This window comes from Enhydra lutris, unplaced genomic scaffold (assembly GCF_002288905.1).
Source record: "Enhydra lutris kenyoni isolate GAN:26980312 unplaced genomic scaffold, ASM228890v2 scaffoldscaffold21, whole genome shotgun sequence".
NCBI classification, from domain to species: domain Eukaryota; kingdom Metazoa; phylum Chordata; class Mammalia; order Carnivora; family Mustelidae; genus Enhydra; species Enhydra lutris.
In genome coordinates, this window is record NW_019154105.1 from 5,902,126 (window position 1) to 5,928,520 (window position 26,395).

Genomic DNA, 26,395 nt, shown 5'->3' on the forward strand with positions numbered 1-26,395 from the left:
TCCTTTAGTTTTGTATGAAGAACCTTTCTACCACCATTTGTGCATTTCAACATAGTACTTCTATATTTCACTTATTTTGTAAAAGATAAATTAAAAAACATAAATGGCAAGAAGTTGCTTTTTAGACAAGCAAGTAATTTGTTGTTGGCTAGAAAGTGAAGTATTTTTACTAGACTTGGGTAAGTAGAAGGTGTACTTTCTGTCTGGTAGTTCCTATTATTGCCTACGATTATTCCATCACTTTTATCTGCAAATTGGCGTAAAACATTAATAGGCCAGTTACATTTTTTATTAGCTATGCATATAAAATGTAGGAGTTTTAAGGGAGAAACTTCTCATTGAAATGGAAAGTTAGTAAAGGTGCTATATGTTACCATCTACTTTGGATAAGCTTATTGGTTCTATTCATGTCACCAAATTAAAATTAAAAGTTTACATCTGCTGCAGGACCATACTGTTCTGCCACCTGAGTCCATAAAACAGGAATCCACTTCGCCTTTATATGTCCCTATTTATTCTTATTTGGTGATAGTTCTTCTGATTTATTTTATCAGATTTTATTTAGAGAAAAGACCGTTAAATTCTGAGCTTAAGTAATTACATTTTATCATAAAAACTAATTTTAGCAAAGAGCTGTAGTTATTGAACTTATAAAAGTTAGAATACTATAAAAGAAAAGTAGAATAATACTTGAATTTGGTGTAAGGTATCTCATAGATATGAACTGTAAAAGTTAGCAGACATGTAAGTACCTCATACTGCCTCTCAGCTCGGAGAATTTCAGACCCTAGTCTGTGAGCAGAGAAGGATTGAGGGTCTTTTTATGAAAAGGTTGACAGATCAGAGCAGTATATTAGCTAGAAGCCCATTCCTTTTCTCTGTGCTTTGTTCCACTGTTTTTAGTGGGGCTCGGCTTGCTCTGCATCCTTGGGACAGGCATAGGATGTTGGTGGTAAGACAGACCGTTTCTCCCATACAAGAGAGATTTTCTTTTAATAGCATATTTAGATTGTTGTAATTGAGAAGTATTCCCATTGAAATAAATGCTATAGTGAAAATAAAATCCAGGAGATATATTTAGTGAGAATTTTTAGAAATTCTCATAAACCACCATGTAAATACAACAATAGTGTGGCACAGGAAATTCACTTTCCTACCTACAGTGTTGTTATGTGAAGCTGAATATTAATCGTTTACATTAGACTGTGGAAATGGGGGAAGGGATATTCATAGAAATCTTCTACATTTCATTTTTCATCTTTTTATTGGAACAATTGACATGTTTAAATGTTCTGACTTGGTCTCTGTGCCTGTTCCCAAAGCCAGTACAGAGAAAATGTGCTGTATGAAGTGTTACTGTCACGAAGAAAGGACAGACTTTGAGGCATAAATAATAAGATTGTCGTAACTAGCATTTGGATTCTGTAGCTTTGAGAGTTTGTTCTCTACTATAAAAAAGAAATACTGGAGAGTATGCTGATTCTCTTTCATAAGTCTTTTGGTGTTTTGGTGCTGTAAGGATGTTCACTGAAATTTGTTCCCTTTTTATTGAGGGAGTATTATAGACTTAGAAGAAATCTTAGAAATCAATTCATTCAACTGCTCTTTATTTTAAACCTGTAGTTCAGGGAACTTGGGGCTTTCTCAGGGACACACACAGGACTGCTTAGTAGAAAACCAGCGCTTTCCCATACACACCTTAAAGATTTAGTTTGGTGGTTTTCAGAGTTTCTTTGAGAACTAGAAAGCTTCCCTTGACTCTGGCAAAATCTTGTACACATAGAATCCCAGAATATGGTTCGGAAAGTAATTCTTTCTGGTAGGTATTTGGGGCAGAGATCTGTCGGGCGCCGCCTTAATCCACATGGCCTCTTGCCTCTGCAGGCTGTTTGGACATAGTGTGAAAACCAGCGTGCGGTTCTCGCACGAGCAGTTACGGTCCACAAACACTTAGTGAAAAATCTGTCATCTGGGCACTGGGGATACTGTGATTGTACAGAATGAAAAAAGATCTCTGGCCCATGTGGTATTCAAATTACAATAGAGAAGATAGTTAAAAACAAGATTGCAAACCTGGAGACTTGGTCTTAACAGTTCTTTAAAGACTGGGGCTGATAGCAGCGTGTGTGGCCCAGACCTGACGGGTCGTGAGTCTTCAAGGCCCAGGGCTGATTTTGCTAACTTACCTGCATTTGGGTAGGAGGACCGGGTCGAATATCTTTGTCATTAGAAGTGTGGCGAGGCTGTACAATATCAAATATTCCCCCTGGATTCTCGGTTCCAGTACAGGAAATTTTTGCAGGGTTGTGGTGAGATGACGCCGGAATTACCTCGGACCTGTGTCCCAGCGTCCGTGCCGGTCGTCTCCTGCTGCGGGGCCGAGTTCGGGGATGCTCGCGGTGTGGTTGGCAAGACCAGCTTCCCTCCCGGCTGGCCGCCCCGCTCAGCTCGTGCTCCTGGGATGCTGCCCCCGGTCCCTGTCCCTTCTTCCCTGGCCCGCCCTCTGCAGCTGCACTCGCTGTACTCGCGCTCCTCTTCCCGACCGACCGGCCCACCTCCGGCCTCCGCGGACCCTGTCGCTTCCCCGGGCTCTCGCTGGCCGTCCGAGGGGCTGTTCTTGGCCGTGGCGTGGGTCGGAGCCAGAGGGCCGACTCAGGAGCCGCAGGCCTCCCCTGCCGGGGCTCCCGGGCCTGGAGGGCGCCGAAGGTCAGGCGGCTGCTCCGCTCCGGTGGTTTCAGTGCTTCGTGCTGTCTCACCTGGGGCCACCGGCACCTGTCGCCGATGTTCCCCTCTCCTGCGCCCGCGTCCCGTGCGTCCCCGGTGGGCCTGTCTGCCCCCGGCCTGCTGAGCCCCATGACCGCGGCGGTGGGTGTTCTAGCCTGGCTTCCTTAAAAATGGTCACCGGCACTCGAAATTGGGGAAATCGTCATGAAAAATAACAATAACCGTCCTCTGGACATCCTGCCGTGAGACTGGATCTTTCGGTAACTTCAGCCGAGCGCGGCGGTGTCGGGTCGGAGGTGGCGGCGGCGGCGGCGGTTCCGGGGCGTTTCCTCGGCGTTTCCTCCGGCGGGTCCTGACGGGTCCTGACGGCCGCGCTCCGCCTGTTTGCTTAGAGCGAACTCAGGTGGCAGGTGAGGAGGAAGGGCTTCGGCTGTGTTGTCTTGAACAAAGGCTGTAGGGGGATGGAAGTAGAGCTCAGAGACAGGGTGTCGGTTGGAATGGCGTCTGGCTGGCTGGCTGCGGCCTTCCCCGGAGCGGACTCCTGAGCAGCGCGTTTGAGCCGCGCCGCCCTGCACGGCTGCGAGCCCGCGTTCTCTGCCTTGGGTTTCCTTAATACTTTCTTCTCCCTGCCTGGGTTCCAGTACGGAGTACACGTGACGTGTAAAAGGTTACGGTGTTGGTTCTTAGCAGAGTTTCGGGGAGTTGAAAATGAGATTCGGATTTCCGGATTTCCGACTGTGGGAGGGCGACCCCCCCCCCCCCGCCCCCCCCCCCCCCAGTGCTGCTCGGGCCGCGGGGTAAGTCCCGTCGACCGTCGCCTCCCTTTACTCGAAATGCGCGTCTTTTTCAAACCAGGACCCTCTGTGTGAGCTCTTGCTGGACTCTGCTGTGGTGTATGCCCGGGGACCAAGGCATTGGAATATCACGACCCTTTCACTTTTCTAGGCCCCTAGTATTAGTCATCTGCTAAGGAATAGTTTGTTAAAGTAGGTCCTTTGCAGAAGTGATTGTTATACTCTAGCCTTTTCTTCACTCCCAATTTCTTTCATTTCTCTGATCTCCCTTTTGTACGCTTCTTGAAGTATTGGCAAGGGTACCTAGCTCCTTAAAGAACTTTAAATAAAGCCCCATCTCTCTCCTGTGTTTTTTGTTGCCCTGTTTTTAGCAAGGCTCAGCTTGTTCTACACCCCTGGGACGCGATAAGCCCTCTCCTGCAGCCGTAAGCTTAATAGTTGGGGACCATCTTTAAGTATTATGAATTCTTTTAAGGGAAGAAAAGAAATTCTAAGACCAGCTAGTAGTGTTTTATCCTTTGGATGTTAATCTAGTGTCTTTCAAACAAGGGAAAAAAAACTAGTGAACCAAATGGTAGAAATTAAAAATGGGTCATTTTCGTATATTGTTTCTGACAATTTTAGGCATTTTAACATTTGTACTGTGACGATAATACCTGCCTTCCATTCTTCTTTCCACTGATACTTTCCTGGGTAACAAGTAATGAATATTTTAGAGATAAAAATAGACTCATGATCAAATGTGTTCATTGTTTTTGCAAATCATGCATATTTTCCTTTATTTTCTCTGTGGTATTGCAAATAGTAATGCTGTGTACTGTAGGTTGTATAGGTATGAATAAGATGTAAAGAAATGTCCTAAAATACTTATAAAATACACGAGACCGGAAAGTGATGTCTATGTAGGTTTTCTGGAGATGGAGGCATTTAGCCAGACCTGGAAGGGAAGAGGTAATACAGTTTCAGCAGGTAGACATAGACAGGCCAGTTTGGCAGAAAGAGCACAATTTGGGATATGTCAGGAAATAAGGCTGAAAAAGGTTGGGGTCAGACTGGGGAGAGCCTTATACCAAGCTAAAGAGGTTAGCTTATTTCTGGTAGGCTTTGGGGTGCCAAAAATATTTGGATGCGGAGAAATGTATGTTGCTAGAGGAAGAGGGTTTTAACTGGAGCTATAATTATAGGGAAAGTAGAACAGAGACTGTCTGTACTCTAGAACAGGTAAGATTTTAAAGCCTTCCACGTGTAGTTATTGTGTTAGGAAAGAAACTTAGGAAGTAAAGATGAATACAATACAGTACTTGTCTTTTGGTGGCTTATCGTCTATAAAGGAAAAGCTAAATGGTTAAGTAGATTATTTTAATACGATGTGGTATATGATGACAGGTTGAAATAGAAACAGATGGCCCTGGAATTTGAGTGTGGGGGCCAGGAGGAGTCAAGGATGGCTTCAGACAGGATACCTGAACTATCCTGAAGGATAAGAAGGAATTAGTGAAACCTCCAAATGAAACAAAAACATTTCTTGTTACTGTTGTCAAGCCTGCTAACTTCGACAAAACGTAATTGTTTAAAAAGTTAAAAAGAACTTCTTAAAAGTTCTCATTTGCTATTTTAAAAACAAAACACTTAAATTGTTTTAAATTCTTAGCCAGATGATGTTCCCCATCCCTTATTTAAATTTTTTCATGCCTCTGGTTTTTTTCCCTAAATTCTTGATGAATTTTGTGTTTATCTGTTTGTCTTCCTGAAGAGATTAGAAGAGGCAGAGGGTGAGGTGGAGGGTTTTCTCCACAGAGGGAATTTGAACAAAAGTCGATGTTGGGTATGTACGGTGAACAAAAGAGAACCGTTTCTGTTTTCATGAAGATGTTCAGCATATAATTGCAAACACAGAATTTAAGTTCTGAAGCCTGACAGTAGAAGTACAGATTGGGACACATTTCCTAAGATCAGGGGTAGGCTGGAGGGATGGAGGAGTTTCACGGAGGTGTGGGGAGAGGAGAGAAAGCTGGGGAGCACAGAGAGCCCAGGGAGGGAAAGTAGCCAGTGAAATGACAGAGTAGTCTGTATTCGGTAAATGAGCGACTTTGTGGTTTCTTTTCCTCCTGGCCCAGATGGATAGCTCCCAGCTGATCCACTGTCGGGAGCTCGTGGCACGTCACCTCTCCTCTCTGCAGTGTTCCCTGCCTCTCAATTCGGTGTATGTCTACCAGCCCCTCAAGCACACCCTGGTGACCTGTGACAAAGGAGTGTTCAGATTACAGCCCTCCTCTGTCCCAGGCCCAGATTTAGGTTTCTCCAAGGACAGCAGCAAACCGGAAGTGCCGGTCAGAGGCGCAGCGGCCTTCTACCATCATCTCTCAGCGGCCGGGGGGTGCAGGCAGACGTCTGCCAAGCGCAAAGTGGAGGAGATGGAAGTGGATGACTTCTACGATGGCATCAAGCGGCTCTACAATGAAGACAGTGCGCCAGAGAACGTGGGTTCTGTCTGTGGCACTGATTTATCGAGGCAGGAGGGACACGCTTCCCCTTGTCCACCTTTGCAGCCAGTTTCTGTCATGTAACCTCGAGTGCAAACAAGGTAGACTACTCTGGGAACAGGAACGTGGGAAACCGGGAAAGGCTGTATGAAGGTGTGTACCGTAGCAGGCCAGTCGAAGTGAGCCAGAAAAAAAACCCGTTTACTTGTGTGGCAAATTAGAATCAACATCATTTAAGCATTTAAAGACCAAAAAAAAGTGTAAAATTCAAAAGATCCAAATTTTTTTTAAAGTAAAAAAAAAAATTTTGGAGTGTTTTGTCAGTTCCATCTTTTTCTCTACTAAAAGTAATGGCGATTCACCCATCTCAAAAGTGCTATTCGGTGTTTTCTTTAAAGTTCTAAAACTCATAGCTGGCACACCCTGTCTCCAGCATCCTGATTTAATTTTTCTCATTTTTGCTTGCTTCTTTATTGAATACTTAATGAACTTTATGCATGTTGATCTATAGCCTGACTTCCACTGATTAGGAAACCCTCAAAATCATTTTTTAGCAATTTAGTGAATAAACTATGTCATTGTGACAACCATGTTTAATCCATGATTCAGATTCATCCAGAAAGGGTACTGCAGAATTGCCCCATATGAGTGAGAGGTGGTAAAGAAAAAGGACTGGTATTACCATGTTGATTTTGTGTTTGTCTGCTTTCAGTTCGAGTTTGGGAACAAAATTATCGTTTTCATTTTTTGTTCATCTCAAATTGGAGCTTAAAAGTGGCATGTAATTAGGACACTCATAGATTTTTTGAAAGCATTTTTGACATTTGTATAAAAGAATTTGTGATAAAGTGAATTATCCAGATGCTCACCAAAGAAACATGGAACAACGAAGGTTTTAGTTTTTTTGTTTTTGGTAACTGATCCGTTTTCACTCATTTGTAATCAGTAGGAGAGACTGTCTGGATACCGGAGCAGCTCTGGGGTTGGGGTCTGTAACACATAATGACTGAATTCAGTGCCCTAGATTTCTGTTAAGCTATTCATATTTTCCTGATCAGAGTTTTCGCCCTACCTGTCTTTCTCTCAGTGACTTCTGGACCCTGAGCTCCCTGTGCAGGCTGAGGAAGGAATTGCAGTCAGAACCATGTACTGATGATAAAAGCCTCTGGTAGCAATAAAAGTTGTCCTGAAACCTCTGTATCTTTCACTTTTTTCTGCTTGCAAAGTGGTACTAGTTCCTGCTAGACGCTGCTATTTCTACTACAGAAATGATAAAAATCCCAAGTACATGTTCACAGAAAATCAAACATGAAAAGGGGATTTAATGACTGGGGGATGTAGGTTTTGACCTAAGAATTTTTCTTTTGTGTCCTTTTCTCACCTTCCACATAGTCCGTTTTCATCTGATGGAACAGTTGGTGAGAGCAGGCCAGTCTGGGCATCACCTCACACACTGTTCCAAGATTTGGAAACTTGACCTCTACGGGTAATTGTCCGGTGGCTCCTGATGCTCCGAAGGCCCGTCATTCCATGAAGCCTCCACAAAGGCAAGGGAATGAACTTGATGATCAGGCATAAATCATTCTCTCATCTTCCATTTAACAGAAAAACTGCACCCTCTGACTCTTCGATGGTCAGACCGTAGTGAAGCAGTAAGTCTTCATTCAGTTTACAAGACTGGTGCAAAGTTACCGGTGGAGAACGCAGTATCTTTCCTACAGATGATTTATTGGTAGGAGGGGTCGGGGGAGGATTGAGAAGGGAGGGTGCTCCCACATCCCATTAAAAAGAAAAACGATTTGTTGGAAATGTTCCTGACACAGCCTTCGGCCTGAGGTTAGCTAGAGCTTCGCTCTCCACTCCGCCCGGCTGAGACTCAGCCTAGTAACCTTCACTGTGGAGGGAATGAAGACATTGGCGTCTACACCCTATGTGGCAGCATTTCTTCTCTCCTGTGTTAGAAACAATGTGTGTGTGTGTGTGTGTGTGTGTGTGTCCTCCGTACTCTGCGTTTCTGGATTTTCAAGCTTAATTTACTCGTTCTGGACTCAGTCATGTTTGAGCAAAGCTGCCCAGGGCAGCCCAGTGGCCTTTCACTTGAGCGTGTGCATAAGCTGCTGACTCTTGGGAACATGGTGACGAGCTCATCTTCATCTGTAGGGTAGTTTGTACATTTTTCAGCTGGAAAGGGAAGATCTTGTGTCCCCTGTTCTCACAACCATCCTGAAAGACTGTGTCCCGGGTCTGCATTAGCAAGTTGAGGGTTAGAGGGTTAGAGGTCCAGTGCCGCACGGCCAAGAACGGTTAACAAGGCTCCATTTCTAACTCCAATTTACCCTTTATATTTGCTGTCATGAAGTTTTCTAAATTGTCACTTGTGAAGCCTGCAGAATTCTAGAACTTCGCCTTTAAACTGTTAAGAGGAGAAGGTCTCCCATCTATGCCCAGTATTATTGCTTTGAGCTTTGGCCACTAGATGGTGCTTCTCGGAAAATAAAGCATCTTTTTTAAGTTTCTGGGAAAAACTGAGTTCCTTAGGCTTACTGTGTGAGAACGAGCAGTTGAACACTTGTCTCTTGTTGCCAAACATTAACATCATTTGCAGTTAAAGTTCACGTCATTTAAGGCACGGGGGACTGTGTATCTGGGACTCGGAAAATGAGCAAGACTTGCCGTGGTCTGGGGCATATTGTGTCCAGACAGTTCTCTTACGAAGAACAAAAACAACTGGTTTTGCAAAACTAATTTTTCTGAGTTGTCTAGCCCTGCGTAATAACCTGGAAATGCAACTGAGAAGATTTTGTCCCCAAGTTCCCAAACCTTGCTGCTTTCAGTTTGAGTTGGATTTGACCAAATTCATTAACAGATAAAAGGACAGGCTTAGCATAGGTTTTATCAAGGAACTAGCAGCTCTCACTCACCATAATGGGTTTAGTGATTTTTATGATGTACTGGTATGCCACAGACCTATGGGTAGGTCAAAGACCTCCCTCTTGCCATCTCTGGATTATTGAAAAGGCGTAATAAGAGGTAACCAAGGATGTCTTACCAGAGAAATTTGGAGAAAGCTCACAACTCGTTTTTTAGTTCCCAGGAACTTCTGAGTTAAGATAAAATGGTAAAAACCTCCCCCTTTCTCTTGACTATACGATACAATCTTCCTAGCGTGTCAAATGGTAGAACTGATGTGTGTTACACAACAGCAGGGTAGTAGAAGAGTAGAGGCCCAGTGAACTGGTTTCTCATTTCCCTGAAACTGCTGCTTTTGTTAGGCGAGAGGACACTCTAGAAGGAAGGGCAACCGTAAGCAACCACGGAAAAGGAATTTGGGCAAGGTGGGAGAGGGCTTCTGCTTTTCAGAATGCGATCTGTCTTTAGCAATTTAGCATAGAAAGGGCTTACCTTTTCTTTTGCTCCCCAAATCTGCTGTGTACATGAGGAATACAGAGACAAGTGCGATTCGTGGTGTGTGGATACATCCCCAGCATCCAGTGTAGGCCTGGGACTGCACGGGGAACAAAGCATTTGGAAAGGGAGAACAGAAGGGGGTGGGGAAGGTGCACGGATGGACGGAAATAAAGGGCAAGGAGAGCTGGCATGGCACCTTCACAGTCTGGAAACGCTGCACGCAGAATGCTCCGTCGAGCCGAAGTCTAGCATGTTACTCTGCACTCCCTTCCCCATACACTTGTGTGTGTGTGTGTGCGCGTGCACGCGCGCGCGTGTATGATCTGTGCCTTACAGTGTTCCACTGACCCCAAAAGATCTCTTTGTGTACAGCTACTTACCAGCATAGGACGGCTGGGAAGGGAGGTGAATGGATACATAGGCTCCCAGTTAGTCTTTTCAAATTAACACATTAAATCGCTTCTCCAGCCAGGGGAGTTTCAGCTACTTGCTAGAAACTGATCCGAAAGCCTCAAGCACAGGGTCTTCAAGTGAGCCACACTGACATCCCTGCCAGTCTCCAGAGCGGGAAGAGGACGGGCCTCTGCAAAGTGGACGGTTCTGTGTAGAAGCATCACTTCCGTACAGTGAGAATTACGTACTGACTTTTTCAGATTCCAGAACTGTTTACTTAAAAGCTGGGCCAATTGGCAAAAACCATCATTAACTAAGAGGCAAGTTTCATGTTCTAGATACAGTTGATTGGGGGTGGGGGGAGTTTGGCCCAGCAAATTGGGAAGATGACCTAATTGTTTTCTGCCCACCAGCTCAGCAAATACTGACTCAGAAGATCTTCATACACGTGCTGTGCCAACCTCAGGTAGGCGGTGTAGACTACACCTGTCACAAGCGATAAGGCAGTCTGTATCTGAAAGTCAGGTAATACCTATTAAAAGACTGAATGCAAACTAAAAAGCCCATTACCCATGGACACCGGGCCAGATGACTCCGTTCTTGCTTTGCTTTTCTACAACCCAGCTTGGGATGAGCAGATCATTAGTAGTGATGGTCAGCCCTGGGATGGCTTTACAGCTCTTAACTGGTGAGCCGGGACGAGAACTGGAGAACTTAGCAGCTTTATCAACACTTGAGAAAAGGAACTCCCCAAAGTAAAATGCCGAATCAACGGGGAGGACAGTGCACTTGACCAGTGGTGTCCGTGGTCAGCCTTCCCTAGGGAGCTGAGCAGAGGCCACCGTGCTTACAGTAACCTGTCCCAAACGGGAGACTAAAAGGGAACGGCAACAACAGGCTACACATTTCTCTACTTTTAAAAAAAAGTGCCTGATTTGATTTTTAAATACTGCTCAAAAGATGCCTTTACAACCTGATGCAGAATTTGTTTTTAAATGAGTGATGGGGTTAAGTTCATATTAAAATACTAACAATCTGGGGCGTCTGGGTGGCTCATTGGGTTAAGCCTCTGCCTTCAGCTCAGGTTGTGATCTCAGGGTCCTGGGATCAAGCCCCGCATCAGGCTCTCTGCTCAGCAGGGAGCCTGCTTCCACCCCTCTCTGTCTACTTGTGATCTCTCTCTTGGTCAAATAAATAAAATCTTTAAAAAATAAAAAATAAAATACTAACAATCCAATTATTGTACTTAGTGCTTACCGTGTTTTCACACAAAAGGTTGTGTTTGACTTAAAAAGCAGATGTCATGCTCTGGCATCAGTTAAAGAGTTGGTACCACCCGTCCACCGCAAAGCCACTGGTGACGAGACCAGCAGATTTCTACCTTTATGGATTATAATGTAACATGGCGGGGGGGTGGTGGCTCTGGACTCTTCTATTTTGAGCATTTAATGGCTCAGATGAACCTGACTTTATTACATTTAATTAGTTTCTTTCTAAGAAAGCCTCTTGCCAGCATGCGCATCCAATTGCCCTAAATGACCTCTCCAAGAAGCAAGGGACTGAAGAGGCGGGAACCGGTGCTCTGTGGCTCCGTCCCACCTGCCAACAGAAGCCCGCGCTACCAGTCTCGAACAGAGCGAACACTCCTGGGATCTCTACCAAACACGACCTTCCTAATCTGGGGCTGCAAAACGATGGAAATAAGCGAAGACTATCGACGAGTAATAAAATTATAAAGTAACTTAAAATGCACGTTCATGCTCTAAAATAGAGCTGAATTTGAAAGTCCCTTGATGATGAAAAGTGCCCCTAAGAGGTGACTGCTAACAAAGTGACAAAGGCCCTTCATCTCCAGCCCCTCACAAAAGCGTCAGCGTTAGGAATCACAGCCTCCACTGCCAGAGTGTGTGTGCCTACGCTGGGTGTACTTTAAGTGAATCCCAGTGAATTTTTATTTTTATTTTTTTCCCACAGACATGGTACAGAAAGCCACCCGGGGAACTGAGAAGACGGGGGGTCAGAACCATCGTAACGATACTACAGTCGGGGAGGGGCTGTATACGTCCCTGGGGTTTGTTCCCACGGCCCAGCATACAAACAGTCTGGAAACAAGGCAAAGCACAGCTTCACAATAAATAAAAAGGCAGGGATGGGCCAGAAAGTTATTTAACGTGGCTTTAAGTATAAACTGAGCCATAGAGGCAGAAAAGTCCTCGACCTAACACTGACACATTTTAAACACGATTGAGACTTGTAGGTCAAAACCCCAGTGACACCCGAGGGGTTTTCGTGGTTGTATCTGAGATCAGCGGAGATTCTTAAACAGAATTCTGTGACTTAAACTTCACTTAGATTTCCCCTTGGACTTAAAACTGGCATAATTCTGATACCAAGCTCAGTCTGAATAACCAATACATAAAGCAGAACTGGCTAACTGGAAAATTTTTTTTTCAAAAGCAGAATCCCAAACCGAAAACAACTTATATAAGGGATGCAGGTCACAGAAAAAGAGTGGAATCAAACAACAGTGGTTCCTGAATTTAAAGGAAGGATGCCCACTTCTCTCTCTCAAGAGGCAGATGGTCAGCTGAAAAATAAAAACATTGCATCAATAGAACACTCCAAATAAAAAAATTGTAGCCATCTCTGTTCATGCAATATCAAAAGTTGAAAAAAAAAAAAAATCCCAAACTCCAAAACAACCCATAAAAACTAACAAAAGGAAGGAGGATGTTGCCCAGCTCTTATGGCCTGATTGATGGCTGAGGGTCCCGCTGGGGCCGTTCAGAAGGTCGCTCACGGGACAGAGAGGTCTGGAGTTAACATGAGACCGAGTTTGTGGGCCCTGGAGGTGCTGACCAGCCCGGGGTAGGGTACGTGCCGTCTTCAGTCCGTGAGTTCTCAGATCGGCAGCTTCAAGAACATGACAGCTACGCGACAGGATCCCAACACACGGCTACCTTGGGTCTTGGCCCACGTTCTCTTTTCCACTCAATTTCCTTGTGAGTGTTATTAAGTATTACCGTTTGGGGTAGTGACAAGTCACTCTGGTAACCACTGCGGGCAGCGGTTGGTAAATAGACATGGACAAGAACAAACAGCGACGCGTGTTTGACCCGGACTTTAAAAGAACAGGAAGCGATGGTGGAAATGAGGTAACTCTTCCCCGACACGTGAACACACAGCTCCTGCTCGTCTAATGCTCTATGTCCATTAGGAGAGAGGAGGGCTTGTCAACAGGATGGTTACATAAAGAAGAAGCTACAGAAGAGAAAAGAGAAAGATTCAGATTCAAATTTGATTCTTAAAAGCTGAAAAAAAGGGGAGCGGGGGCTTCTCTACGACAGCTGGGAAGGACGGTGGTGCGTCAGCTTAAGGGCTCACTATTGTGAGCAGCCCCGGCAACGCCGACACCGGGGGCCGGGCAGGGGCAGGGGCCGGGGACGACGGTGTGGACAGAAGGGGATGGGGGAGGGCGGGAGGCAGCGACCACACGTGAGGGACAGGACGCCACAAGGCAACGATCTCGGAGAAGGTGCTGCTGCCCGGATGGGAGCATCTGAAACCCAGCAGACAAGGCAGGAAAGCACGAGACTCTTTCATTCCTCTTTCTTTTATCCAATACGAGTCGTGTGTACATACGCATACCAAACACGGACTGAAAAGAACTCACAAAAGGGCACACGTTGTTTGGGTAAAAATATATTTTCGCCCACCTCGTGTCTTGGCACTAGTGATATACGCACAGATCACCTGCGCATCACTCTCCTGCCTTAACAGACACCAAGTTACTGAGCACGGTTGCTACGCGACTGCTTTCGTACTTACAAACTGGTGTAGTTCCTATCAATACAATTTAGTTTTTAAACAAGACAAGTGTCTGACGTGCAGCTTACACATACGACGGTTCTGCGTTGACACCAAAAGTAGATTACACAACACTTGTAGAAACACACTGGTTATTTTCAAACAGCAAAATGACAGCGATCTACAACTACAGTTTAAGGCATATCAGCATATTTTAAAATTAAGAAATAGACAAAGTTCTAATGCTGTTCACAGCTTTTCGTTTATTTAAAAAATTCCCTTCATACCTACATACAATCTAGACTTTGTAGGTCATAGTTTCCACTAAAAAGTCATCACCTATAGATCCTGTCAGTGGAACCAAGACTTTCTGGAAGCTGAGACTTGACGATGTCACACACTCGCAAACGGCAAAGCAGAGGGATCTAAAAGGACGGGTTTGGAAGGACCACACGAGACACAGTATGACACGGGTCGCTAATAGCTGAAACCCAGATTCAACAGTGTGTGTGTGCAACACTTAGGGGTATGTCAGAAAGTGAAGAAACCCAGTCCGTCCGTTTGAGGTGCACGAGATATGGAGAATAAGTGTTATTGCTGGTGAGATTACAAAGCAGAGAAGGAAGACAATAAGGAACCTGTGCCCAGTGTGACCTTAAATGTTCCCCTGGTTGAGATGCCCTTTCTGGACAAAACTCTGACCAATTAATGAGGAGCCTAAGCTGGGAAAACAAAGTCCCTAACTGCCAGAAAATTCTCATAAGTGCTTTTCCATCATTCTACTGCACATACGACCATTACACGGACCTAAAGTCCAAAAGCAATGGTCATTGTGGCTAAACAGAAGATATGGGGAGAGGCCCCGAGAGCTGTCTAGCAAAAAAAAAAAAGCTGTGTTCACTGCCAGCAGTCAGCGGGAGGGAAAGACCATTAAACCAAGATCTTCAAAAAATTAAGCAACCTAACATAAAAAATATTTCCCTCTTGGTTTTCTCCAAAGGAAGGTGGTCATTTCTTATTCTAGTTTTACTCCATAGTCAGAACCAAGGACCTTCTGTAATGTCCAGTGATGCCCACAGGCTGTGTGAAACGCAGCCTGGAACAGTAACTTCTGACTTCCACACGGCATCAAGGAAAAGCTAAATTTGTATTTACTGTGGGGAAGGTACAAATGTGGCTATTTTAAATATATTTAGTGTTTCCTTTTTTTCTTAATAAAGGCTACTCTAACCTTCCCTCCCTACCTCCCTCCAGAAAGTGGGGGGGGGGTCCATCTATCCCATTTGCTTCTCTAATTTCAAAAAGTCAGAAAGATCTCCAGGTTTTCTTAGTGCCGTACTTACATGCAGAGGCGAAAGCACATCCAATTAGATTTGAGGGGTCATTTATTCCGTGCAGAGCCAAGGACTACTGTGAAGAAAGGCACAGACACAGAAAGAAGAGAAGGGCAGCAACAACCAACCCAACAGGGCCAGGGAGCGGGGCAGAGAGTTTAGAAACAACGTTGGTTTTTTTTTAAAAAGAGCGAGCTTCTAGAACTTTCTTTTGACTTTTTATTCCCTGACTCTCCATGTGGTTTATTTTGTTGTGACAATTTTCATGGGGGAATCAATCCATCAGCAATCTTGGGATCAAAGTCCGCTGGATGCCTTTCGCAGCGAGGCTCACTTTTGAGAAAAGGCTTTAGCGCAAAAATGGTCATTTTGAGGGGACCATTTTCGGAACCGAGAAGCGTATTTTGTTAGAAGGCACAGAAACGCTCACACACAAGCAGCAGCCGGAGCACACAACACAGGAGTCAGGCCTCAGCGCGGCCACAGCCAGGTCAGCCTCGGCGAGCGGACGTGCCCAGCAGCCGGGCGCGCGACAAGCACGACGACAGCACGAGGCCAGGGGCTCCCACCCCGGCCTTCGTGCCGCCATCGCGGTCCCAGCCCGCGGCTCCGAGCCAGGCCCGGTTCAGCCTTCAGCGGAACCGAATCCGGACTTTGGCTAAGGGCGGACCTGGGTCCGGGGAGAGCCTTACTTCCTTCCCCCGAGCGTGTGGTTAAGCATGAAGAGAAGGAACGAAACTACTGGAAGCAACCAGAGACTTGTGACAACGACCACAGAGGGTGCGTGTGGGTCCGGGGGTCACAGTGTGTGTCTGTCCCCTTTACGCAGCGTGTGGCCGGCGGGGGCCGGAGGAAGCGGGGGTGGCTCAGGGCAGCAGCCGCGTGAGGACCCGCAGCCCCCGGGCTGTCAGCAGCGGGGCAGACCGGGAAGACAAGGGACAAGCCCCCGAAGGAGCGGTACAGGCGGGGACACACGCCCCCTCGCTCCGAGTGTGGTTTGGGATCTGCGTGGCCTTCCCGGGTGGCCCTGACCCTTGCGGCCACGGCCACGGGTGCCGCTGCAGCGCGGGGACAGGGGGAGGAGACCCTTGGGGACAGCCGGACCTGAAACCCCAGCCCTTCTAGCCCTTCTTCCTCTGCGCCCCTGGAACGGGCAAGGCCCCCAGAAGTGGGGCTGCAGAGGACACCAGCTGGTCGCAGACTTTCTACCTGCCTCGGCCCCGCAGTTTTCTCCTCCCGACGAGGGCGCAGCGCGACCAGCAGCGAGCACCGAGCCGAGCCGGCCCGCCTCGGACAGGGTGAGCGCCGCCTGCTGTGAGCGCGGGAGGCCGTGGGAGCCCGTCCTCCCGCGGACGCGGCTTCTGGCCACGCTCCACTACCTGACCCTGCAGATCCCCGAGCGGGACACGGTCAAGGTCGCGCTGATAAAAGGGAACACGACGCGCTATCTCACTGTGGTCCAACTTGGCCAAGACTGGAGAGGGGGGATTGGACACGTGTTTAAAGCCGTAAGAGCGGATGGTCTGAAGAGACCCCCGCACGGGTCCAATAATGTTAGCATCATCATGAGAATCCCATGCAGGTGTGACAGTCCTGAGCCGGCCCCTGTTCCACCTGTGCAGGCCACCTCGGCTGGGGCGGGATGGAGGAGGGGCAGAGTGGGTCGTGGGCTCCTGCCACCAGGGGGTGAGGAACGGAGAAGAGCAAACAGCCGTCACGGGCATCGGGACGAGCGCTCAGCTGCTGAGGCGGTGACGAGTTCTCCCGACAGACGTACACGGAGCCAGCGACCCGCTGGCCCCCAGTCCCAAGCGGCACACAAGCAACAGGCATGCTTCCCGCTGCTCGGAACAGGCATAAAAGGCAAATCACTGACTTTCCAGAAACAGAGTCCAGCGGCACACAGCTTTTGGTGTCATTCTCTTGTTCTGTCATTTTCCGCTACCCACCAACATTCAGCAAAATGAGTTAATAGTTACTGGTGTCTGGGGAAGGGTAAAAAAAATAACGAAATAAAACAAAAGGACACAGATGGCAGAGATACAATATTACTGCAAAAGCAGGTGAATGCGGGACCGTCCTTGGCTTGCCAGGCTTTATGTGAAGCTTGCACTGCAAGTTAAAAAACAAAACAAAAAAGTTAGAAATAATAATAAAAAAGAAAGGAAAATTAGGAGCGCCAGCACCAGCATTCGGTGATGGTGAATGCTCATGCAATGATTATGGAACTGACAGAAATTAAAACCACGCATCAGAGGAAGCTATTCTACAGGACAAGCAAAAGCAACATTTTAATACTGAATTAAAGAACACACGGTTAGTTTCCATTTGCATGTAATTGAGAGTTTAGGAGTGACTTCTTGAAGCCACTCCATGTTATATGGAAGGTTTTCTTTTTCTCAAATAACACAGAACATTATCTACTAATTCGGCTTCCCCTCGGCGCTGAAGAGAAGCGCATCGTTCCGTGTCGGGGCGGTTGGAGTCAGAGAATAAATCTGCAGCACCGTCTCTGAGCCGTTGACTCGGGGACTGGTGTGCAGGGGACGGGGACGGGCCACGCATGCACTCGGGAAGGGGAAGCAGGACCGGCACTCGGTGGTGGTGGCTGCAGCGCTGGGGGCAGAGCACGACACTGTCCCCAAGAGCCTCTGCGTAACCTGTCGTTCTCGGATGCCAGCGACCATTTGTAAATGATGGATTTTAAAACCTTCGTTCTGGGTGGGGATGAAACGTCACCACCCAGGCCTCCTGGCAACGGCAGTGGTGCCAAGTTTTCCAAATGGAGGAACGGGGTCCGCTGAAGGCCTCACCCTGGGCAGCGCCGGCTGGGGAGGACGGGAGGTGCCCCCGGTCGGCTCTACTTTGACTGTTACCTTAGGACATGTGGGCTCTCGTGGCACCACAGGCCAAGAAGTATAAAGCCTTACGTATGTTAAAAAGGGGGCGCATCCCCAGAAGAGCAAAACAGAATTTGAAACTATTAGAAACACGGAGTTAATTTTCAAGGTGGAAGCATAGCGAGTGAATAAGTGAGCATCTCTTTCTAGAACAATTTTCTCCCCGCAACAAAGCTAGCTCTGAAGGGGCACGCAGGGGACCCCGGCATCGCCTCCAGCCACGGGAGAACACGCAGTCTCCCATTCATCTCCAAAGTGCCGCTCCAGTGACCGTCTTCCGGTGTCCTCTCCAGCCCAAACTGCCCCCAGGCCCCCGGGGCGGGGCGGGGGTCCTTTCACCTCCACACCCAGGCCTCCAACTGGCAGCTGCCTTCGGCGTTCAGATGGGGAAGTTGTAGAAAAGGTTAAGAACCTACCCAAAAAGTATGTGCCACTGTCAGGTACGAAATCTGGTCACTGCTGTGCACCAAATGAAGTCTAATTCTAGTACTAATACAAGAGAATGTATAAATAAGACTAAAATAGAATTTACACATATTTTGTATGAACTTGAAAGGCATTATACAATGCTAAGGCCGAGGTTGGGATGAAAATAACCTAAAATGATTGCAAGGGCAAGGAGAAACCTCCCTCCCGGGAAGTCTGTCCCTACACAGACTGTTGTCCAACGGAGGCACAGTGCGGAGCAGCTCATGTGGCTTGTGTGGCTTCAAGGCACGTCCAGGGCGCCGGGCATCTCCTCGAATGTTGCTGGTCTTTTAAGAAGATCTTAGAAGACGTGTACCTTTATGCACACGAGTGCTTCAGGGTAAGAAAAACTTGACTCTGGGTCTCCTAAGCCGTGAGTCAGCAGCTTTGTTTCATCCATCCCTACGGATGTGGGCCCACACGTGCGTGCACCTACTCACACACATTCACACACACACACACATTCACACACACTGACACACCCACCCACCCACTCACATTCACACACAGACACATGCACACTCGCACACACTCTATCCTGGGTGAGTTCGGGTCAACAGGGGAACGAGGCCCCGTGACTTCCCGTCCGTCTGCACTGGAGGAGCCGGAGTCCCGGGCCGCGGGACCGACCCAGCGAGTGGCCGCGGCTCCCCCGCGCGCACAGCACGGGACGCTTTCCGGGACGGGGTTACGGGGCGGCCGGCGGTTCCGCTCAGACTTAGTCCGGCCTGACTCAGGTTCCAGCCCCCGGCGGGCTCCATCACTCGCGTCTGGACCGACCCCGTTGAACTCGCAGCGCGCTTCGCCCACGACCTTCCGTGGCCCAGAGAACGCGCTTACTTCTTCGCCCTCTTCACGCGTGTCCTGCCGGCTCAGCGTTCGCGAAGTCCGAGTGTGGGAGGAGGATGTAAAACCCTCGTGCGTCGCGGTGCGAGAGCATCGGACATCTGACGACACCCGTCGGGGCGCGCACCCCTGCGGCCAGGCCCGGCCGCCGCGCACACCCGCTCCGGGCCGCTCGGCTGCGGCCTCCACCTGCCCCGCGCCCAGCGGCCCTCCTGCGCGCTCGCTCCCCAGCGCGTCCCCTAGAACCCGGGACCTGGCCCCGGAGGGTCAAGACTAAGGACCCCGACACCCGTCCGGGGCTGCCCGGTCGCGGCCCGAGAGCCCCACCCGCTCAGCAGACGCGGGAGGGCGGCGCCCGGGGTTGGCCGACCGGGAAGGCTCGTCCTGCCCTGCGCCCGCCGCCAAGCCGGCCGCGATGGTGCCCGAACCGCCCTGCGCTCGTGCCGACCGGCTGGCGCGAGAGGCCGAGGCCGGCCTGCAACCCCGCGGGACCCAGGCGGCCGCCACTGCCGCTGCGACGGGAGGCGGCGACCCAGAGAGAGGACCTGACCCGTGGGCACGTGAAATCAAGGCTGTGTCTCAGATACTCTTTCGTGTGCTTTGAGGATGGGGGGCGGGGGGCGTCTGAACGGGAAGGTGTACGCATCCACAGTTCACCAGCTTGTCGCATTTAGGGGAAAACCGGGTGGCCCCTAGCCGTCTGTCCCAGTCTTCCCCTTTGGAAACAAGACTTCCCGTGACGGGCTATCAAGCCGCGCCACGGAAAAGAACGATCTTAACCACCGTCCATTCAGGACGCCCTCCATCAGGAGTCTCGAGGCCTGTCTCCAGAGAGCCCTGAAGAGAAACAGACCGTCTTCTCCAGTCCTAGCGCTGGTGCAGAAGACGCCGCTGGGGACAGCAGGTTCCTCCAGCCCCGACCGCGTGGCCCTACGGTCCAGTTTTATCCATTACGTTTGTGCACCCTTTACGAACACTTCAGAAACCTGTACCATCTTCCCTGTACTGTGGAGAACAGACTTGCTTTTATCTTTCTGGTAACAGACCAGCTTCCAGTCTGTAAATAGGAAAAGCGGAAACATGCAAGAGGAATAAATTGTTAAGAGGGCCCCGAAGCGTGGGGGGACACCCGCTTACTTTTTCTTATCCTTGTCCTTCTTGGTCTGCTGGGCCCCAGACTGCTGTGCCTGGGACTGCAGGAGCTGAGCGGCCGCCTTCTTCTTCTGGAAGTTGCTCACCTCCTCCTCCAGCTCCTTCTTCTTGTCCTCCACCTTCTTCTTCTCTTCCTGGTGTGTCCGCTTCAGGAGGTCAAACTTCTCATGGAGCTGGAGAGGAAAAGAGGGGGTTGAGCTGGGTGAGGGAGTGACAGGTACTGCTGGAGGCCGCGTGCGTCTGTTCAAAAACAAAGGACGCTCCGTTTGCCGCACCTGCGATGGAAGCGCCGTCCTGCACTGTCGGGGGCAGGGGAGGAGCCCCGGGGGGCAGAGAGCGGCCCTCCAAGCCCTACGACGCGCCCTTCAGACTTGGACACCAGCACACTGAAGGGAATCCTGTTCGTTCTTACTGATAATAAAATACATGGTCAAAATTATCCACACTCTGAACTAGCAATTTACCCAAGTGGTAAGAGTAGTTCTGGATTTCTGGTCCTTTTTCAAAGTGTGTAATATACACTTACTTACAGACACACACAGTGATGCAGAGACTACAGGCTACTGGAATAGTAATCTGTTAGGAGGTTTCTGGCAGATTCCTTCACAAATCGAATTTAGAAAATTATCACAAGGCAGAAACAAAAGCAACAAGGGAGGCAGGAAGGACAGAAAGAAGTAAGAAAAAAAGCTGTTACTAGGTAATTGTAGATTTCGATCCGGCTTCCGCTTTGTACCTATAGCCAACAACAAGCCAGGATCAACTTTGCTCCGCAGCAAAACTATACCGAGGGCTTAGCTACTTTAACAGCCACTAACGTTCAGTTGTCTTGATAAAGATTACTTTAAAGGGAACGATGAGGAAACCGTGCAGACAATTTGGAAATGTACAAGCCCGAGATACTCCTGATCGGCCGGCGGAGACAGGGAGATTGTCGTCTCCCCCCACCTGCCCCCGTCTCGGTGGGATGCGTGCCACAGCGGAAATCCGTGTGAACTTCCAGGAGGCGGTTAACGGGGCCTGGTCTCAGGCAATGACACGGAGTCTCGAGGACCTGGAGCAGCGAGTGTGAGCCTGTCCAGGAAGAGGCCCACAACCAGAGGCAGAGCGTGGAGACCGTCACCCAGCAGGGGGCACCCCGGGGCCCCTCCAAGGCTTGGCTCACCGAGCTGGTGGACAGACTGTAATAATGGTCCCAGAATCCCAACTCTTACGTTGCAAGACTTAAAACTGAGGAAATACATAGCTATAGAGAACACGGGACCTCACCTGGAGACCTAAGGTCTAGTTGTAGTTTCAGCTGCGCTACATACTAGGTTATGTGACTGCAGAGATCATCTAACCTCCAGGCCTCAGTTTTATCATCTGGAAAATGGGGCTAAGAACACCTGACCGGCACTTCCTCGCCACGTCCGTCTGCTGTTCGTGTGCTAAGACACATGCGGAGAGCACGCAGAAGCGCACGAGGTTCTGCAAACCGGGACGTGCCCGTCACACAGCTCGCTGACCTGGCCCCGCCCCGAGGAGACAGGCCTAGGGCTTACCTCTTTCTCTGCCTCTTTAAGTTCCGCCTCCTTCTCCTTTACTCTCATCACAAACATCTGCCTCATCTCTTCTTCTTTCTTCTGAAGTTCTCCCAGAAATTCGTTCCTTTTCGCTTCGTAGGTCTCCTGAAGACTGTTCAAAAGCCACAAACCAAGGACAGTGTTGTGAAGGTGAACAGGAAATTTCAGCTCATGTAATTCCTACTCATTGCTTCCCAAAAAATAGATCAGTGGGTTAGGCCTCTGCCTTCGGCTCAGGTCATGATCTCAGGGTCCTGGGATCGAGCCCCGCATCGGGCTCTCTGCTCAGCGGGAAGCCTGCTTCCTCCTCTCTTTCTGCCTGCCTCTCTGCCTACTTGTGATCTCTGTCAAATAAATAAAATCTTTAAAAAAAAAAATAGATGAGGCTGCCACCTCCTGTATTAAAGGACACATAACGTGGCACACTCCATCCTCCTTTCAGTCACGCAGTGAGGACAAAGACAAGCGCACGGAGAACCGGAGCCGAGTCAGTGGCGGATGACTCTCTGGCCACGCTTCCCCCGAGTGTCTTCGCAGAGGCGACGCCTGGTCTGGGCTGGCCCATAGCTCCCAGATCGGCCAACAAGGCAGGCACCAAGCAAAAGGCAGAGTTTTAGGGCATGAAGGCCGCATAGCGTGGCAGAGAGCACGCACCGGCATTGGAACCCCCGAGCAGGGTCTGGACTCGGGCCGCAGCAGCTCAGTGGCCGGTCTGGGGAAGGGCACCGTCCCTAGGCCTCAACATCGTCTGTAAGAGGCGGATACAGTGGCACTTACCTCCTCCGGACAGGATCATGGGAGTGACACAGGGGCCAAGCGGGGACAGCATTGGACACACCATCAGGGGCAAACACTACCCTTCTCCCACGCACCCCCCTCCTCTCCCCAATTCAGAAAACAATGCCGTGACCCATCTAAAGAGACAACCGTCTATCTACAGATATTACAGAAAACTGCTACTTTTCAAGTTCTGTTACCAACGGTAAACCGAGCAGGCAGGAATTTTATTTTTATCTGAAGCCTCACCCTCCTCCTGAAGAGCTACAGAACTTTGAGCCCAGTGTTTTGAACTGAATGCCAGACTCGGCTCTATCTCTACGTCGGAGCAGATATGCTGACGGAAAAGCCGCTTTTGGTAACACGAGTTAAGGAAACACGCCCCCATGCCCACACCTGCACAGAGTCTGGTGAGGTGCTCTTTCCACTTGGCCCCGGCCGCTCCCCCACAGCCAGACTTGTTACAGGAACACAGCGCTGCAGGATGACCCGCTTACCTGCGGACTGAGTCCATCCCGGGTGCTGACTCTGCGCGGCGAGCACCGTGGACAAGCCAGGCCGCCACGCGGAGCCTCCTGCATCCACACTCGTCCTTTCACAAGGAGGAAAAGGACGCTCAGGTGGGGGAGCAGGAATGCACGCAGATAAACAACCAGAATGTGCATCAGTCGGGATTGCCTGTAATTCTCTAACCAACACTTTTATTGGTTGATTAAAAGTAAGTTCTCCTGGGGCGTCCGGGTGGCTCGGTCAGTGGGGTGACTCACTCGTGACTAGGGCTCAGGTCATCGAGCCCCGGGTCAGGCTCTGCACTGGGCACGGAGCCTGCTTCAGATTCTCTTCCTCTCGCTCCGCACGCTCTTTTCCCAAATAAATAAATAAGTAAGTAAATTTTAAAAAGTTCTCCTGCCCTCACGAGTGTCAGCACTACCGTTAATGAACAATCAAGTACTTTATGAGTTCCCAGAGGCACGTTTAGCTTGTGTGTTATCTTCCAAAACAAAAACAACTTTGGCCAGTGTGGACGTGGTTAATGTTAGTAGCAGTATTTGCACTTGAAATTTAAGATGTGGAAATGTACTCTCAGAACTAATTCATGAATTTGATTCTGCTTGTTGGCACCTATGAACTCTTCGTCACCTTTGCTTGGATCAGAGTTGCCAAAGGCAGAAGATGACCTGTCTCTGGTACAAAAGGTTGAGGGAAACTTTTTTACTTTACGATAATGAATATAAGCGCTCACTTCTTCCTAATGAGGAGTGGAACACGTTTTACAGAAAATACTACCCAACATGTGTTCAGAGATCACTGGGTTTCAAGGGATCTTCAGAAGAGGGGTTCCCGAGGCAACGGAGTCCAGGGAAAATGCTCTGTGAGGTCTCCCGTTGGGAGAGTCACAATACGCATGTCCCCCAACCATGGGAGCCTGTCAGGATCACCTGGGCCCATTTTATTGGACTTTTCTGAACCGTTTCCTAACCCCACTCCTGGAGGGGCTGATTCAGGATGTCAGGTGAACAAATCATCTGTATTTTTTAAATGCTTCCAGGTGACTTCATGTAACTCGTCCACCAAGCACCGCTTGTCTTAAATGCTCTAAAAGTCCTTACATACAAGAACCTGTTTATTTACTTAGAGCTCCCCAAATCTGTTTAATCGTGAACACTTCTTAAAGTAACCCACAGCTACCTACCTAGGGTATGAGAGCCCTCACAATGACTCTGCCTCATCCGGTCCCAGTCAAAACCTACCTATGCTCCAGTTCCTGGAGACACATTTCAAACTATGGGTCATGACCCAAACGACGGTCTTAACCAGTATGCTCAATGAAAAAGCTTAACAGAATAGAAGAGAAAATACCAGAGTGCAGGGCAAACAGTAAGAACAGATGTACTTCAAAATTTGCAGACCGGATCACAAGACAGAGAACACATTTTATAGTGAAGGCTGCCACCCAAAGTCGGAAAGCCCGTGTCCTAGAAAAAGGCGATCAGGCAACGCTGCAACCAGTCGGAGGGCCTCGGCTGTGGAGACCCAGCCACAGCCTTGACATCTGGGCTGGAACAGGAAAGTGGGTTCGACAAATGCCACTCGTGCCATCACTGTGTCCTAGGACATGAGCCAGGCTCCGAACACTGACCCTGGAAATGATGAGCAACACTCAGGAAATCTTAAGCCCGTACACCAAGGAGTCACAACTTCAGTGAGAGCCTGAGAAATGACTTCGTACCACCACACATCCACATTCACGGGGTCACTGTCCCCATAAGCCTCTGCCAGTGGAGTTATAAATGACAGCAGAAACCCTCACTAATGCTTCAGGTCAGTAAAAACCAGTTGGGAAGGAACTGGTTCTGTGTCATCCACTCACAGATGCCCAGTGGGATGACGTCTCTGGCCATTTTTAGCTCTTTTGACTTAATTTTTAATTGTAGTTATTAACACCCTTTTCTCAATGAGAAATAAGCAAAGTTTTAAGCTGGACTGAAACCACAGATTCTCCCTTCTCACTTTCTCACTTTTATAGTTAAGATTTTATTTTTAAGTAATCTCTACACCTAATGTGGGGCTCAAACTCACAACTCTGGGATTAAGAGTCATGTGCTCCTTGGGCTGAGCCAGCCGGGCACCCTCCCCTCTTCTCGTTTCCTCAACAGCCCTAAGCGGAGGTGGGTGTTGCTCACGGAAGTCAAGGGAAAGGAGAACTGAGCACGGGTAGTTCAGTCCAGACTTTCCTCTGGTAATTCCACAGAATAAATCTGTTCCGACCCCCAGGAACAACCTGGCGAAGGGCGTGCCAGAGAACGACACGTCACCAGCGTTCGTGAAGCATTTACACACGAGAACTCATCAATCCTCACAAGAAGCCGGTACGGCGGGTATCGCTATCCACCTCCCGCCTCCTAGATGAAGAAACTCGGATACAAGTGTGTAGTCATCTGTCTGGGTCCCACACCAGAGACGCTCACGCTGGAGCTCCGCCCACTACACCGCACAGCTGGTGAACCAAGGTCTCCGTGTTCCCCCCAAACAAATGGGTCTCACAGACCTGAAAACTCTGTGATCTCTTGAGAGATCTCTTGAGAGAACAGAGCTCTTTCTGTGACCTGACACAGTCAGGAAAAGGTGGTATTCTGAGATGAGGAAGGGGCAGTTTGGGCAGGGACTGTTGGGAAAAGGGCAAAGGTGTCTCAGGAGAGAAGGAGCAGGAACAAGAGGGGTCCAGACCCCACTTAGGTCCTAATCCGCTCCCCGCTGCGGTCTAGGGAAGGGAGACCGGGGTCCAGAGGAGGCGCACTGCTCTGGCTGGGCTGAGGGCTGCAGGGCAGCAGGTGGAAAGCGGGGCACAGGGGACAGCAGGCTGCCATCTGCACAGGTACACAGGTGGACAGACACGGAGATTCTGCCCCAGACAACTCTGAACGGCGGCAGGTTCAAGGACACTAGCAGGGACGGCCTCGGCTTTGCGGCCTCCGATGTCCTCCCCAGGCTTTCCCACAGCCTATTACTGGGCTCCCCCGGCTCCGGCTTCTGTCTCTCACGGCACAGGGTGCTCGGGTGACGGCGGCCCCTTCCCAGCCTTGGCTTTAGAGGCCATTGTCTGCTTCGAAAATGCAAGAGGGGCTTGGAGGACAAAGAGAGACACGGGGTGCTCGAAGGGAAGGACGGACTCCCTCGCGCACCCGCAGAAACCCTCCTCTTTGAGAATCACACTCACACCCCTCTCGGCGCACCCAAAATGCC

General features: G+C 49.2%; 2 protein-coding genes across 4 annotated transcripts in view; one reads left to right on the forward strand and one right to left on the reverse strand.

The window, feature by feature from the left end:
• Nucleotides 1–7,197, forward strand: part of LOC111148994 (cyclin I) — a 31,373-nt gene extending 24,176 nt beyond the window's left edge. For both annotated transcript variants that reach the window (XM_022505862.1, XM_022505861.1), the window contains one exon: nucleotides 5,636–7,197. In XM_022505862.1, the coding sequence (XP_022361570.1) occupies nucleotides 5,636–6,085 (450 nt within the window). In that variant the 3' untranslated portion in view covers nucleotides 6,086–7,197. The remainder of the gene's footprint in view (nucleotides 1–5,635) is intronic.
• A 9,653-nt stretch (nucleotides 7,198–16,850) lies between these two features.
• LOC111148993 (septin 11) overlaps nucleotides 16,851–26,395 on the reverse strand; it is an 84,343-nt gene continuing 74,798 nt past the window's right edge. The window contains exons 8-10 of one of the 2 annotated variants that reach the window (XM_022505859.1): nucleotides 21,854–21,986; nucleotides 20,295–20,482; nucleotides 16,851–17,055 (exon numbers count right to left, since the gene is read on the reverse strand). In XM_022505859.1, coding sequence (XP_022361567.1) covers nucleotides 17,040–17,055; nucleotides 20,295–20,482; nucleotides 21,854–21,986 — 337 coding nt within the window. In that variant the 3' untranslated portion in view covers nucleotides 16,851–17,039. Of the gene's footprint in view, nucleotides 17,056–20,290; nucleotides 20,483–21,853; nucleotides 21,987–26,395 lie in introns of those variants that run through there. The other variant, XM_022505860.1, reaches the window with a different exon arrangement.